Genomic DNA, 14154 nt, shown 5'->3' with positions numbered 1-14154 from the left:
TGGCTCCTCTGCTTCAGTCACATTGAGATGTTTTAATTTTGACGTCACTGGGTGTTTTCACTTTATAAGTGAGCTATGCCATGAAAAAAACATCAGAAGCCAACCCAAATGAAATCCCAAACCAGTTCATCCTCCAGGCACCCACCCCGGCACCTCTGGCTGGGTCGGGCACTGTCCACACGCACACAGCCCCCCCCGGACACAGTTCTGGGTCGGTCCATGTCCTGTTCACCACTTATATGCACCGGCGACTGAAATCTCTCCTTCACCGGCCATTCCCTCCGCCGGGGCGGCCGCTCGGCGGGGCCTGGGAATGGCGGCGGCCGTGGGGAGGGGTCGCGGCCCCTCTGCCACCACACGGGCAGCGCTTCCGCAGGGCCCGCACCGCACCTGCTCCTCCGCAGGATCCGCGGCTCCCGCCCCTGACCCCACCGGGCAGACCGACGGCTCTCCCGCCCCCGCGGCGGGGCGGGGCGGGGGGCGGGGAGGGCCGGGCCGGGCCGGGCCGGGCCAGGGGGCGGTGGCGGCGGCGGCGGTGCCTCCCCGCACGGTGCACCCAGTCAGCTCGGCCGGGTGGGGTTTCACGGCCAGGTGGCTTTCCCTAGCCTAGGTCTAGGTGGCTACCCGCCTGCTGGCGGGTAGCGGAGCCGGTTGGGCGGCCTGCCTGCCAGCCTGCCTGCCAGCCTGCCTGCCAGCCTGCCAGCCTGCCTGCCAGCCTGCCAGCGCTGCCGGCATGGTGCAGCAGGAGCCTGCCGGGGCGCCGGGGCTGGCGGAGGGAGAGGCCGCTGCTGGCACCGCCGTCGAGGTGCAGCTGTCCCGGCGCCGCTGGGCCGTGGTGCTACTCTTCAGCAGCTACTCCCTGTGCAATGCCTTCCAGTGGATCCAGTACGGCAGCATCAACAACGTCTTCACGCGCTTCTACAGTGTGAGCGCCTTCACCATTGACTGGCTCTCCATGTGCTACATGGTCACTTACATCCCCCTGCTCTTCCCCATCGCCTGGCTGCTGGACAAGAGGGGCCTGCGCCTCATCGCCCTGGCCGGCTCGGCCCTCAACGCCCTGGGCGCCTGGGTGAAGCTGGGCAGCCTGAAGCCGCAGCTGTTCCCCGTCACTGTCCTGGGGCAGGTCATCTGCTCCATTGCCCAGGTCTTCATCCTGGGCATGCCATCACGCATCGCCTCTGTCTGGTTCAGCTCCCACGAGGTGTCCACTGCCTGCTCTGTCGCCGTCTTTGGGAACCAGGTAAGGGGTGGCTGTCCCCTGGCTGGCTGGGCACGTGGGACAGGCCTTCACCAGAGACCAGGTGGCCTTTGGCCAAAGACCAGGAGCACTAAGTGGGGAGAGCAGCAAACAAGGGAGGTGGAGGACCTAGAGGGCAGGAGCAGGGGTAAGAGTCACCTGCACAAAATTCTCTCTGGGAAATGCAGCTGGTACCTGGAGGGGTGCGGCTTGGGTTAGGCTGTGGGTGAGGGTGGCAGCAGAGGCAAGTGGGACGTGTTTACAAAGTTGGGGGAAAGCATCAGATGTGGGTATGATTTTGGCTTTGAGCGGTGTTTGGACACAGGGTCTTCCCCTGTGCCCTCCTGCTCCTGTGTCTGTGAATCTCCAGTCCAGGGTTATGATTAAGTAGCACCACAGATGGACTGGAGGGGGATGCACTATGCTGGGAAACGTGCTTTAGGCAGTGTCCTGCAAACCTCAGACCTGCATCTGGACCTGACACTGCAATAACCTCCTTATGCTGACAATGAGATGGGACAAGGGAGATTAACTGTCTCCTGAAAAGAGTACTTGTCACTGGGTCCTGGAGGAAAAGGACTTTAGCACTTTCATGCCTCTTAAAAGTAGGTACAGAGTTTCCACCAGGAGTTGCTTTGGGAAGCAGCAAACCTTCCATCAGGTGAGGGTGAGGTCAGGTCCCTGAGTACTCTTGTATCGAGGCAGGTCAGGGAGGCCAGCGACCCGCACTTGCTCAAGCTGTGACGGTCTTGTAGCCAGGTAGCGCTCAGAGGAGATAAATTTTTCCACAGCTTTGAAAGGATCAGGGAAGTAGCTTCTTGACCCTTGCACCCGAATACCAATTCTTCCCTGTTGAATGAAGCAAAAAGACCAATACTGATGCAACATGATGTAAGTGAAATTAGTCTGGCTTTACAATGTTGACGTGAAGAAGAGGGAAGTAGAACCTGGCATAAGCTGCCACACTGGACCTGTGCCCTTTACCATGAGACCCCTACAGATGACTGCGCACAACTTTGGTCTGTGTTTAGCTCAGCCTGTGGGTGCTATTCAGATTTGAAGGGTTTGCAGTTCAGATAGTTTCTAAAGCACAGTTTTACTCACAGATAACTTTGTGTGCAGAGGGTTTGAGGTGTCCTTTCCCCACATTCCTGGGTTTCTGTACTGCTGAGGCAAAAAGAGGTGAATGCTTTGAGATGGTATTTGAGGAACTGAAGTTTGTGGAACAGCACTAGGAAATTAAGGAGCCGCCGGCTTACATCTTTTGGAAAGAGAAAAAATTACTTATCTTTCTAAGCTTTGCTCTTTGCTCTTATCACCCAGGCTAGTGGGCTGCTTTTTATGTGTTTTAAATGAATCTTTAGAGTGAAAGGCATTTAACGTGGCGTGAGCACTCTGCTGATTTAGGAGTAAATAAGTAACAGAACATTTTGCTGTCAGACTTTTTTTTTTTTTTTTTCAAATTATTCAGATGGAGTTACTCAACAGTGTGCATAAGAAATCCAAACAATGAGGTTTTCAATCTGTGCTCTATGCGTGTGTGGTATCCTCATTGCCCTAAAAGGAGCAGACTAGTCTAATGGTTGTGAAAAGCAAACTTTGGCTACACTTTTGGTGCTCAACACTGCTCTGGGGGTTGAACTGACATGACAGTAAGGCCTCAGTTCAGTATATGGCCTTTACTTTGTGAGCCCAGACTTCTCTTGTAGAGAAGCAGAGAAATCAGAAATGGCAATGACTGAAGAGAGGGCATGCTCCATAGGAAGGATGTATTCATTCCCTTAATTTCATTCTCTTAGTCAAGGGTCCTGAGGCACATAATCACAGTGAATGAAAAGTAGCTATTTTGTTTAGCAGTGAGGTTGAGCACGGGGAAGAAACAGAGGCATCCTTTTTTTCCTGACTCTCCAATTAAAGACTGTGTTTTGGGGAGTGTTAGCAAAGGGTATGATACAGCAGGTTTGTAATTGCAGTGTGCCAGTATGGCAAATTATTCCCTACTCTCATTCCTTTACAGCTGTATGGTTTTCCTTTCCTTGCACATCACTTATTTATAGTTCCTCAAGGTGGAAAACTCTGTCACGAATTATTGTGGCCAGTATTATTATTAAATGCCAAGTAGTCATGTTTGTCTGCATCAGGAATTGCAATCAGCTGTGTGGAGGAGTGGGGCCATGTCACTGCTCCTTTGATGGTCCTGCCCTGTTGGCTGTAGGCAGCACTTGGGCAGCGCTGTCCTGAGGGAGCCCTGCCTGCTGGTTCCTCTCGGTGACGTCTGCTCAGAACCCCCCTGCTGCTGCCACTGCCTGAGTGATGGAAACCTTCAGGTTCAAAGTTAGCCCTGAACAGTAAATCATTGAATCAGTCAGACTAGGTGTTAAATATCTTTTAAAAAACAAACCAACCCTAGCAGATTGTCTGATTCTCTTGTTTCTGGTCATGTGATGGCTCTAGTGTCTGAAGTGCAAAGAGGGTTAGATTGAGTAGTCCTAAACTGATGCTGGAGAGCTTCTAGAAGAGAAGAGTGTGGACACTGCTGAGGCGGCGATCACATTCTCTTGGTTCCCCAGTGTTGGTTTTCACTGCATTTTACTTTTCTCCATTTTAACTGGAAGATGCATAGATTTTTCCACTATTTTTCCTTGTCTCTGCAAGTGCATGTATGGATTGGTGTGGACTAGGGTTTACTTGCATGTTGGGTGCTTTAACATTAAAATATTAATACTATTAAAATATTACTAGCATCTTCATGCTTAGAAGACTAGGAAAAACCTATGTGGGGACTTTTCCTCAGGCTGAAATTATGGGGTAAGGAAGACCAGTGTTTGGAGAGTTCAGTGAAGTCCTTCAGATGTGTCTGAACTTTGGAAATAATTTTTCTGACATGTTTGAGAAACGCAGCCATGAGTAGCAGCGTGCCTGCTATGTCACCAACAGTGTTGCTTGTGGAGGAGCTCAGTGCTGGATATCTACGTAAGTCCTGTGCACATGAGGTGGGCAGGAGGCAGTGGTTTGCGTTAGGACCATTTCAGTGTATTGATTCATCAGCTGGTTCCCTGTTTGGAGTGGTGATTCAGACCTGACAGGTTGTGGCAAATGGGCTTCTGATATCTATGTCAGAGGCAGACTGTCCCCTCACTCTCTCTGGTGACAGGACCACAGCAGATAGAAACATTCCTGAGATACAAGCATTTGCAGGAGCGTGTCCTTGCTGGAGCAGCTGGCCTTGCCCTTTAACATACTTGTTCTGCTGTCTTTTGGGATGAGGAAACACGGTGCTGTGGCGTTACGGAACTAACATGGTGGTGGGAATGTTTAGGTAATGAGTGAAATATTTGTGGCCTTTTGAGATTCATAAGTTGGATCCTGGTGGCCAGGTACCAGTTCTCTCCATCAGCTGCCATGGTGCATGCTGGACTGCTGTGCTTGGGCCACACTTCTTCAGGCACATTGGTTTTAGGAGCATCTCTTGGTGCTGCATCTCCCTGTTGTCACCTGGTGGACAAGGGACATTGGCAGCACAAAGAGAAGTGTATAACTGTGTTGCACAGGACAATGAAAGAACATTTGTGCATTTGTGTTTGTGACTTTGCATTGATTTGCCACCAGTATTGTTACTTTTTTTTTTTTTTTTTTTTTTAATTTTAAATAGACCTTGTTCCTGCTTCTTGCTATTCTGAAAAAGAGAAACAAGCAGCTTGTGAGCTTGGGACTAAGGATGTGAGGGTGCTAGACAACTCTTCTGCTGTAATTTTGCCTCTTCATTTTTTAGCAGGCATTGATAAAAGGTGTTGACGTGGACTGGAAGTAAAACTTCAGCTTCATGTTCCTCTCTGCATTTGGGGAAAAATGATGCAGCAGCTTGCTGATCTTCAGGTGGGGTCTGTCTTTGTTCTGATGCAGCTGGGATGTGATGTCAGAAATTTAGGGCTTCCATAACAGAAACTGCCTGAGGCAGAGCTTGTAGGTGCTATCTGTGTACTGCTGGGAGTGCCAGTCCAGCAGTGATTAGGTGATGGCTTTTGAAGTGGACAAACTGGATGATAGGTCATGAATGAAATTCAGGGAAATGCTCTCTTTCTCCTGGCGGGTACTTTCCTCTTGTTCTGAACTGGGGGAAAGAGTCTGCATGGGGCAGGGGTTGGGGTGACCATTCCTGAATAATCAGGTCTGCAACATCTGAATGGCCATGTGCTGGTGAGCTGGCGGTGCCCTTTGTGCTGAGCATGTGCTGCTGTTTGATGCCTCACTGCTAACTCTGTTCTGTACCTTTTGCCCTTCAGGTGAGGCAGCATCTGAAAGTCTAAGAAGTGTTGTGGAAATGGAGTGCATCCTGTGGGATTCTTGTCTTCGAACAGACTTCTAGATCTTTTTGGCTGTTCCGTTCCTGCTGGAGGGTCCTCATCTCTTCAGCTGATATTTGATCCCTGTTAGAAACAGGGGCAGGTGGTGGTCTTTCTCACATCCCTCTGTAGCCTGGCTCTCTATCTCCCGGGGTTTTAGCTGTTAGAATAGAGAAGATTTCAGTGGGGAACCAAGAGGAGTTGGTATTGGCAGTAGTTAATGGTTGACGTTCTCCAGCCCTTTCTGCCCCTGTAAAAAAGGGCAGGGATCGCAAGGAATGCTCTGTGGCCAGCTCTCCGAGATCCTGGACGTGGCTCAGTGTGGGAAGGCGTGCTGGCCAAATAGCAACGTGGCTTTCCCAGGAATGCCTAGGTTTCTGTAAATGGACACTGGAGCCTGAAATGACCTTTTTCTACCCGTTTCATCTGGTGCTCCCTTCCCAGCCACCCACCAAAGGCAGCTCCACCTTCTCCCTCATAGAAGCAGTTGGCTTTTGGCTTACTGTTCTGTGGCGGTTGCCTGGTAGTTAAATGAATGACTGCAATGTTTTTGCTGGGAGGGGCTGCCCTCTGGCACCCTCAGCACTTTCTCTGCATTATCCCCTTGGTCTGCCTATGTTAGGTGACTGTAGTAGGTCCTTGACCAAGGTATTATGTCCTGTCTGAGAATTCTAGCAGCCACTGAGGTAGCTGTCAGAGCTGAAACCCCTCTTCTGCTTTATTTTCTATCTACTGCTGTTTTGCTGTGTTGCATTTCTTTCCCAGTAAACTGGGGGAAGGTGCATTCAAGGCTGAGGCCCTGAATAACTTGCATAGAGAAGGAGTCTTTGTCATATGGCATTGCATCATATTAAGCAGTATGAGGAGATGATGGCACAAAAGCAGAAGTGTGATGAGGAAGAGTTTGTTTTGCTTTCAGAAGAGCTTTGGTTGTGCAAGTGCAGTTTGAAAAAATATATTATCTCCCGCATCAGTGGGAGAGTAAAAAAGCCTAAGCCTTATCTTTTCACAAGGCCGGGATTACAGTTTTTCCTCTCACAACTTGGATACTTTATGCAAGAAAGGTGACTGACCTGTGGTTTGCGAACATTTAAGTATGTTGACTTCCTGACTATCTGGATTTCTACAGGCTTAGTTTTGCTATGAATGGTATGGAAGAAGCATTGTAATAAACAATTCTAAGAGTTAGAGATGTTTGTTCATTAAAGCTTCTTAAAAGGAAACGCTCAGGGATTATTGAATTAGAGATGTTTGTTCATTAAAGCTTCTTAAAAGTAAACGCTCAGGGGTTATTGTACAACACGGGAAGCCCCTGCCCTTTGTTATGCAATTGCCTTAAATGTTCGATCCTCTAAAGGTGGGGGGGGCAGGGGTAGGTGAGAAGATAGGAGATTAACCGCCTGGCAGCAGAGGACACATTCGCAGACAGAACGAGTGACGTGGCACTCTGAGCAACGAACCCGGGACAGTCGGCCCGATAAAAAGTTCGGAAGAAGTTTTTCCTGCGCGCGCCACTGGAGAAGCGGGTCTCCTGGCCGTCCAGCGCTGTCTTTGGTTGTTGCGTTGAAAGCCATCGGGAATAAATTTCTGTTATTCAAGTTAATTTCGAGTCAAAATTTATTACAGCATCTTCTGGACAACAAATCATACAAAAGTATACTGGGTAGGAACTGGCAGCTTCTGATTTACACAGCTCTTCAGCTGGGTATTTTCAGTTCTACTGTAGGCTTTTGTATAGACAGGCAGCTGGGACCTGCGCGAAGGATTGGGAAACTGATGTGCAGTAGGAGTAACAGGGTGTGAGAAGCGGGTGGCTGTCTGCTCTCTGCAGATTGCGATACGTGAATTGTAGGGCCAGAAAGTTCATCTGCTTCTGTGAAATGTCATGGTTATAGCATGGGAGGCACCTGTAGTTTGAACAGGAGGGAGCACCACAAGGCAGAGCTTCGACACACAGACAAGAGTAGAGGAAGAGCCTGTGTTGCCCAGGGCTTTGGAACAGGTACGTCCTCAAAGGCATTCCCTGCGTGAACAGAGATCCAGGTCTGATGCATTTAAAAATGCTGGCAGAACTGTTAGAGAGGCATCTGGCATGGGTCCTATATGTACTGACCTTGGTTCAGCGTTCCGCTGTCTCACGCGTGTAAAAGCAACGTAGTGAGGAGAGCCCTTCTGTTCCCCATGGAGCTTCCCTGCTGCCACAAGAGACGCTTTGTTCAGATCCAGCAAACTGCTACTTCCCGCTCCTCCCACCTGTCAGGTGGGTCCTCTTCCCACTGCTGGTTACGTTCTACATCTTTGCACTGCTTTGCACCACAGGGTAGCTAGCGTGGGCTACGGAACAGCCTGACCTAGTTTCATCTGTTACTGAACATCAGCGATGTTGCTGTACTTGGCTTGTGCATTTTGTCTGTAAGATTTTTGGAGAGACAACCTATTGAGGTGGCTATCTGAGAGGGAGGTTTCTGGAAGAACAACAGTTGCAGTGTGCAGGCTTGCTTTGTCGACTTCTCACTGAGAACCTTGGCTTTCCTGGCGATAATGTTGGTGGGTCAGTTTTCGTCATTTATTTCGGTAATGTAACAGGATTTGTCTTTAAACTCTCCGTATCCGAAGTAACTTGTATAAAAATCAAATATCATTAAAAACAAACCAAAACAAAACCCCCAAACACAAACTGATGTCTACTGTTTTGTCTGGAGGAACATCTTGAAAATGTGAAGCCCTAAACGTATCTGTCAGAAAACAGGTAAATCAGTGTATATGGCAGGACTGACTTACTAAAACAACTGAAATATCAATTATTTTCTTCCAAAGCATGATAGTCCCTCTGGTTTTCTAGAGGATTCCTCATCTTCGTGTTCCTTGGTTGATGTGGATATTGAAGATTAGAGGTAGTGCTGAGCATTGTAAGTAAATGGTTCAAGACTAGTACTGCATGTCCCCAGCAATTACACAAATCTTTCCTGCTCCCCGGCTTTTGGAGGCAGTGGAGGAGGCTCTGTTAGAAATGGAGGAGTGACCCTGGAGGGAACTGGGTTGGTGTGACCCTCAGAAGGCTTCTGGCAGTGGCACTGTGGGTGGCTCAGTGTAAGGCTGCCAAAGGGGAAGTCTTTGGCACAGATGAAGTGTTGGTTTTGTTCACACTTTAAAACATTGAATTTGACAGAGTTTCACAAATGTCCCTCAAAGAGAAGCCTGTGGTGGTTAGTTAGGTTCTCCTATCTCTCTTCTTTAGGTTGATCTGGGGTGGTGGTGCTATGGGTGGTGGGTGTGGAAGATTGATTCCCAGATCAAAATGTTAAAAGTCACTCTTCTGGGAGTGGAAAGGTGGAGTAGCTCCAGAGGTGTGTTGACAAATGCAATGAGCTCTCTTTGAGAGTTGGTGAAGCCCTTGATTTTATTTTTTTTTTTTTTTCAAAAGCCTTTCCTTTGGAAACATATGGTACATTGGAACAGAGGAGCATCTGGCCTAGGTCAGGTCAAATTTATCAGGCAGCCCCAGGCCAGTCAGTGATGAGTGCGAAGGGAAAGACAGTAAAAAAGGGGTGTGTGTCCTCCTAACTCTCCAAAGTCTTGGCTTGGGAACTTGCTGAGACTGTGTTGAAACTAGTGTTTGAAAAGCCTATTGTATTGGTGTTTATCAACACGGAAATCTCGATCTTTTGATTGCAGCAGTTTCTGCCCATTTGGCCGAACTGGCTGCTGGCCCTGGGGTTTCCTGGGACTCCTTCCCGTGCTGTACTTCTCAAAAATTCACATCGCTTTTTACCTTCCTCCATTCCTGATTTGTGTATTTGGTAACAGAGTGGAGTTGGCATTTTGGTGTGTTTGTGTGCAAGTAGTGTGGGTCTTCTGTTGACTTGTTCTTTTGAACCCCTGGATGGGTACCGCCTCGTAGAAGAAATCAGTTGAAACAAATTGATTAACATCTTCCACTGCTAATGCTTCAGATTTTTGCAATGCGATGTGGAAACCTCCGATAAGTATCACGTTGTGAACGCTGGTGCAAGACTTCACTTAGTTCTTCCTCTTTCTTGAATGTTCTTCTTCCACAGTGATCATCTTCTGGCCCTACAGACTTTCTGGCAGGCTTCCTGATTTGTGTTTGAAGAGTTTGATTTAGTTCGTAAAGTTGTTCCACAGCCTTTTTGGCACAGTTATGATTTTACTTTAGCTTGGTCCAACTTGCTGTCTTTTTTTCTTTGCTTGAAGTATAATGTCCAGTTTTTTGAGTTGGGAGGTGGTGGTGGTTGTTTTGTTTTGTGGTTGTTTGTTTTTAATTTTAACTTAATTGTGGTTCTAAAAGATTTTGCAAATATTCTCTTGGCCTACACTGAGCCTATGCAGTGTCTTTACACAGTCTTAATGCCACTTGCAAGCATTTAATTTCTTGGGCTTTTCCTTTCTTTTTAATTTTCTTTTACCAAGCTTCTTTTAGGCAGCTCCCTCTTGTGAGTTAAATATTGCTATAGTACTTTGGAGGGTGTTTTTTTAGTCGCTGTTGTAAGGAAGCTGAATTTGAGTGCAGTGCAGAACTATTCTGTAATATTCATTGTGGTCACACTGTGCTGCTCTAGGTCGAAATCACAAATTGGGCTGCCTCTTATAGCTTCTCCTCAGAAAAGAGTATTTATGGAATCAAAAATGCAGTCTCTGCATCATCCCTGTCATGACACTTATTTAGCCTGCAAGGGCATTGTCAGGATTTCTCACTGTTGTCTTTTTATTGCCTTTGCAGCATCTCTCTCTTTCTGTCTTTTAACACTTTAATTGACCTTCTGGGTTTGATGGTCTACTCTATCAATATTTGTGCTTACTTATGGAATTTTATAGAGCTTCTGTATTCCTCTTGCTGACTCTTGGTTTTCTTTAAGGTGGAGACCCACTTCTCCATCGATCATTCATTTACAGTTTTTATGCTGATACCACACTGATTATCTTCCTTCAACAGACTGTTAGTATACAAACAGCTAAAATTAAATTAGACATGCCGTTTTCCATTTCAAGACTTCAGGTACATTTATGCCACCTTATTAGTCACTTGCTCTTGGCCTTGCCACCTATTCTTGTATATGCTTGAATCTTGAATATGATGTTGTTGTTGGGACTGGTCCTTGACAGAATTCAGGTAGGAAATACATTCCTTCTGTCCTTTATCAGCCTTCAAAGAATAAGTCATCTGAACATTGCACTGTGCTGTAGTTGTTGACTTCCCTGGTATTTTGTTTAAAAATTACCCCAGGGCCTTAAAATAAAGTGCCAGCATCCTGGTTCCTGAGGAGAGATTCTTGGCAATCAGGACAGTGTGGTGTGTTTTGGGTGTTGCCATGTCGAGTGACGTGCTGAATTTTGGGATATTGAGCCTATCTATACCAGTCTTGGAGACCTTTCTGCCTGTACAAAAGTTGGAGATGCTAATTTGTTTGCTGGTGAGAGGGGCTGCTCTATGAACTGTAATGACTGATGGTCTCTGTAAGAGGGGTAGCACAGGCTTTTGCAGAACCAACCCTGTTTTTACATCACTTTATTTTCCCAGCCTTGACGTGAGAGTTGTGGAGAAGGGAGAACAGTTATTTTTCCCCCCTTGCTAAGGCATCTTTAAATTTTCTTGGTAACTGGTTATGGTGTTGTGTGTTGAGCTGATGGTGATGTGGGCACTGGCCTGCTGAGAACCAGGCTAAAAATCTCCTTGTGAAAGGTGAAGTATGTGCTGTATAATACTCATTGTGTTGTTAAGAGCTTGTCTTTTTTGCTGAAAATGGTATGGATAATCCAGGGTCTGTGAGTATCCTCCAGGAAATTTTTAGTTTTAGTTAACTCAAAGGGCCTCATCTTCATAGGATTAATAACATCAGTTGCTCTGAAATATAAAACGTAGCTCCTGTTGCTGTGATTGCTGAGGTTTTTTTTTCCCTTTCTACTACTTAGTCCTTCTCAAAGACTTAACAAACTCGTAATGGATAAAAGTAATCTCTCTTTTGGGGAGGGAAGAGAGTGGACAAAACATCAATTTATGGCTAGAAAATTTGTTCATGTCTTCTGAAAAGACAACAGCAGTGTCCAAGAAAGCTGAGGAAGTCTGTGTCCCTTTGGGTAAACGATGACTACAGGACTTCCCAGTAAAGGATTTCTGAAAAATTTGCAAACCAGATTCTCAATATCTTCTCTGGCAGGTACATCAGATAATTTTTCAGGAAGAAGCAGCTAGAGGGAGAGCTGAAAGGAATGAATCTTGACTGTGGCCCTGGAGAAACTTAAGTCAGAGATCAGAGTTAAGCATGGATCTCTCCTCCTCTCCTGTTCTTCTTTTGCTGCGGTACAGCAGCTCATGGGACTCACACGTGATTGCAGAGAGCAGGAAACCAAGAAGCACCTGGCACAGGAATCCAGCCCAGTTCTTGCAAGAATGAAATGGTGATTAGACAAAGGAGCAATTTCCAGGGAAGTGTTTATAAACTTTATTTGGTAAAGGTTGAAGGGACACATGGGATACTTGATATGTAAGAGCTAGTAGGACTCTCCCCTTGAATGGAAAGGGGCAATGTTGAGTCTTCTACTTGAAGCCTGAACGTTTGTTTGGGGAAGCTAAGGAGATAGGAGTGAAGCCCAGCCTGGCTGTGTCCTGGGCTTAGCAGCCACACCAGAGTCACAGGCTTGCACTTTGGCCACAAGCAGGGCAAAAATAACATGCTGCAGAGACAAACAGGCTTCTGCCCTCTAGGAGTGGTCTCTGTGGACATCTGTTTGGTGCGGTTGCCTTATCTGTGCAGCTGTAGACTTGTTTCCCTTGTGCAGAGAAGGAGGAGGTATGCAATTTAATGGAGATCAGAGCTTGAAGCCTCCAAGCCAGCTGCTGGTTGTGCTCGCTGGTAGTCAGGAGGTCTCGGCCTCACTGGGCAGCATGGAGGAGAGCAGACCTGCCTCCCTGTGATGAGAGGCTGGAGATAAGCCATGTCTGAGCAAAGCTGGGTTCTGTCAAGTCTAGTCCTGTGTCAGAGGCTGCCTATGCTGTGTGGGTGTCAGGAAGGTTTAACCTTCCTAATGGTTTCTCAGGTTTATTCCTAAGCTCTTTCAGTCCTTGACTTGCTATCTGGGACAGCACAACTTGTGTTTGTCTTCAGTCCATTTAAACAACCCCTGAATGTTCTCATTCTTGGTAGTGCTCTGAACTGGTAGGGCACATCTGCCATCTCTTGGTGTAACCTATACCCTCACCGTCTCCCTGTGATATCCCAGCACCAAGAATGAACTCAGCACAGATGTCTGTGATCCTGACCGAGGCTATTCCACATCCTAGTGGAGGGTGCTGTTTGACACAGGAAAAGTTTGGCCAGATGTGGTTGGAAGTTACTTGTTTGTAAGCTAAATAGGGTATCTGAGTCTAGCAGATAGCTCTGTTTGAAACATAAGAATTATTCCTGTCTCAAAAATCCACCAGCTGGATGGAGGAGGGAGTTTATGGAGAGTTTTCTGGGGCTGGAGGGCACAAGCTGGTTTTTATCCCAACTAACAGATTTGGGACCTGGAATGTAGTTGTTCTGTGATCTCGATCCTGGCCAGTGCGTGGGTCTTCCAAAACAAGTCCATTGGCATGCCAGGAACATCAAGATATGACAGAGAAAGGACGCAGAAAGCACCAGGAATTTTTGCTAGAAGGCAGCCCAGACGACATGTCCAAGCTTGCTCCTGGCTTGTTCTGCTTTGTATGCTTCAATGTGTTTTATGGGCAGCATAGTCCTCACCTTTCTTAGTCCTTGCTTTCCTTACCTGTAGAGTAGATAGACCCATTCTAGGGACTGTGCAGACATTGAGCACTGCAGAATCCTTCTGTAGGGCAGCAGTTGGCTCATGGTGCTGCCTTGCTGCTGTTCGCTCATCAGCAAGGCATAAACTATCCTGTCCAGTCCATTATCCTGCAGCAATGGGTCATGGTGCTGCTAACTGATTCCTAACAATCTGATGTTTCCTATAAGGAAATGGTAAATGCAATGGGCTTAATTTGGCTATATCCTCATTTCCATGTTTTGCATATTCCTACCTCCTCTCTTAGTGTGATGAGAGCAGTGGCTCTACAGGGGCTGTATTGGTGTAGCATGAATAACCACTGTGGGTGGGATTTTTTTCATGCTGCTAGTCTGTATTGATTAAATTAGCACTATCCTGTCTCTAGGCAAATCGTACAGCCTGAAAAAGAGATTGGAAATCTCTCTTTCAAGCAAGCATGAGAATGGCTGCATAGCCACGTAGCATCTCTCTTGGGTGCTTTCTCAGTCCTTCCATCTACTGGAGACTCTTATGTGTGCTTTGTCACTGTCCACAACAGCAAACGTAGGCTGAAATCAGGAAATGGCAAAAATGAGGGTGTTGCTAAACAAAACGTTGCTTTTGCCTCAAAGAGGGGTGAGTGTGCAGAGCCTTGAGAGCAAGCAAAGAGCTGAGCTCTTTTTCTTGTGCCTGAGAGGGCTGCAAGTGCTGGGAAGGGCCAGGGGAACAGGTGAATACACAGTGCTTGAGAACCAAATGGTGATTGAAAGGCAGCCACAAACAGTGAAACATGAAGTAGGGGAA

The 14154-nt window shown here is 47.1% G+C and overlaps 1 protein-coding gene across 6 annotated transcripts in view; it reads left to right on the top strand.

Moving 5' to 3' along the window:
* The first annotated feature begins 531 nt into the window (after positions 1–531).
* The window catches only part of FLVCR2 (FLVCR choline and putative heme transporter 2), a 41258-nt gene continuing 27635 nt past the window's right edge, over positions 532–14154 (top strand). For 3 of the 6 annotated variants that reach the window (XM_082058010.1, XM_082058008.1, XM_082058006.1), the window contains exon 1: positions 534–1243. In XM_082058010.1, the coding sequence (XP_081914136.1) occupies positions 734–1243 (510 nt within the window). In that variant the 5' untranslated portion in view covers positions 534–733. Of the gene's footprint in view, positions 1244–14154 lie in introns of all 6 variants that reach the window. The other 3 variants (XM_082058005.1, XM_082058007.1, XM_082058009.1) reach the window with 3 other exon arrangements.

This window comes from Streptopelia decaocto, assembly GCF_964273445.1.
Source record: "Streptopelia decaocto genome assembly, chromosome: 7".
In the NCBI taxonomy this organism is placed as follows: domain Eukaryota; kingdom Metazoa; phylum Chordata; class Aves; order Columbiformes; family Columbidae; genus Streptopelia; species Streptopelia decaocto.
Note: the sequence above shows the minus strand (reverse complement) of the source record. Positions and strands in the feature narration are given on the sequence as shown.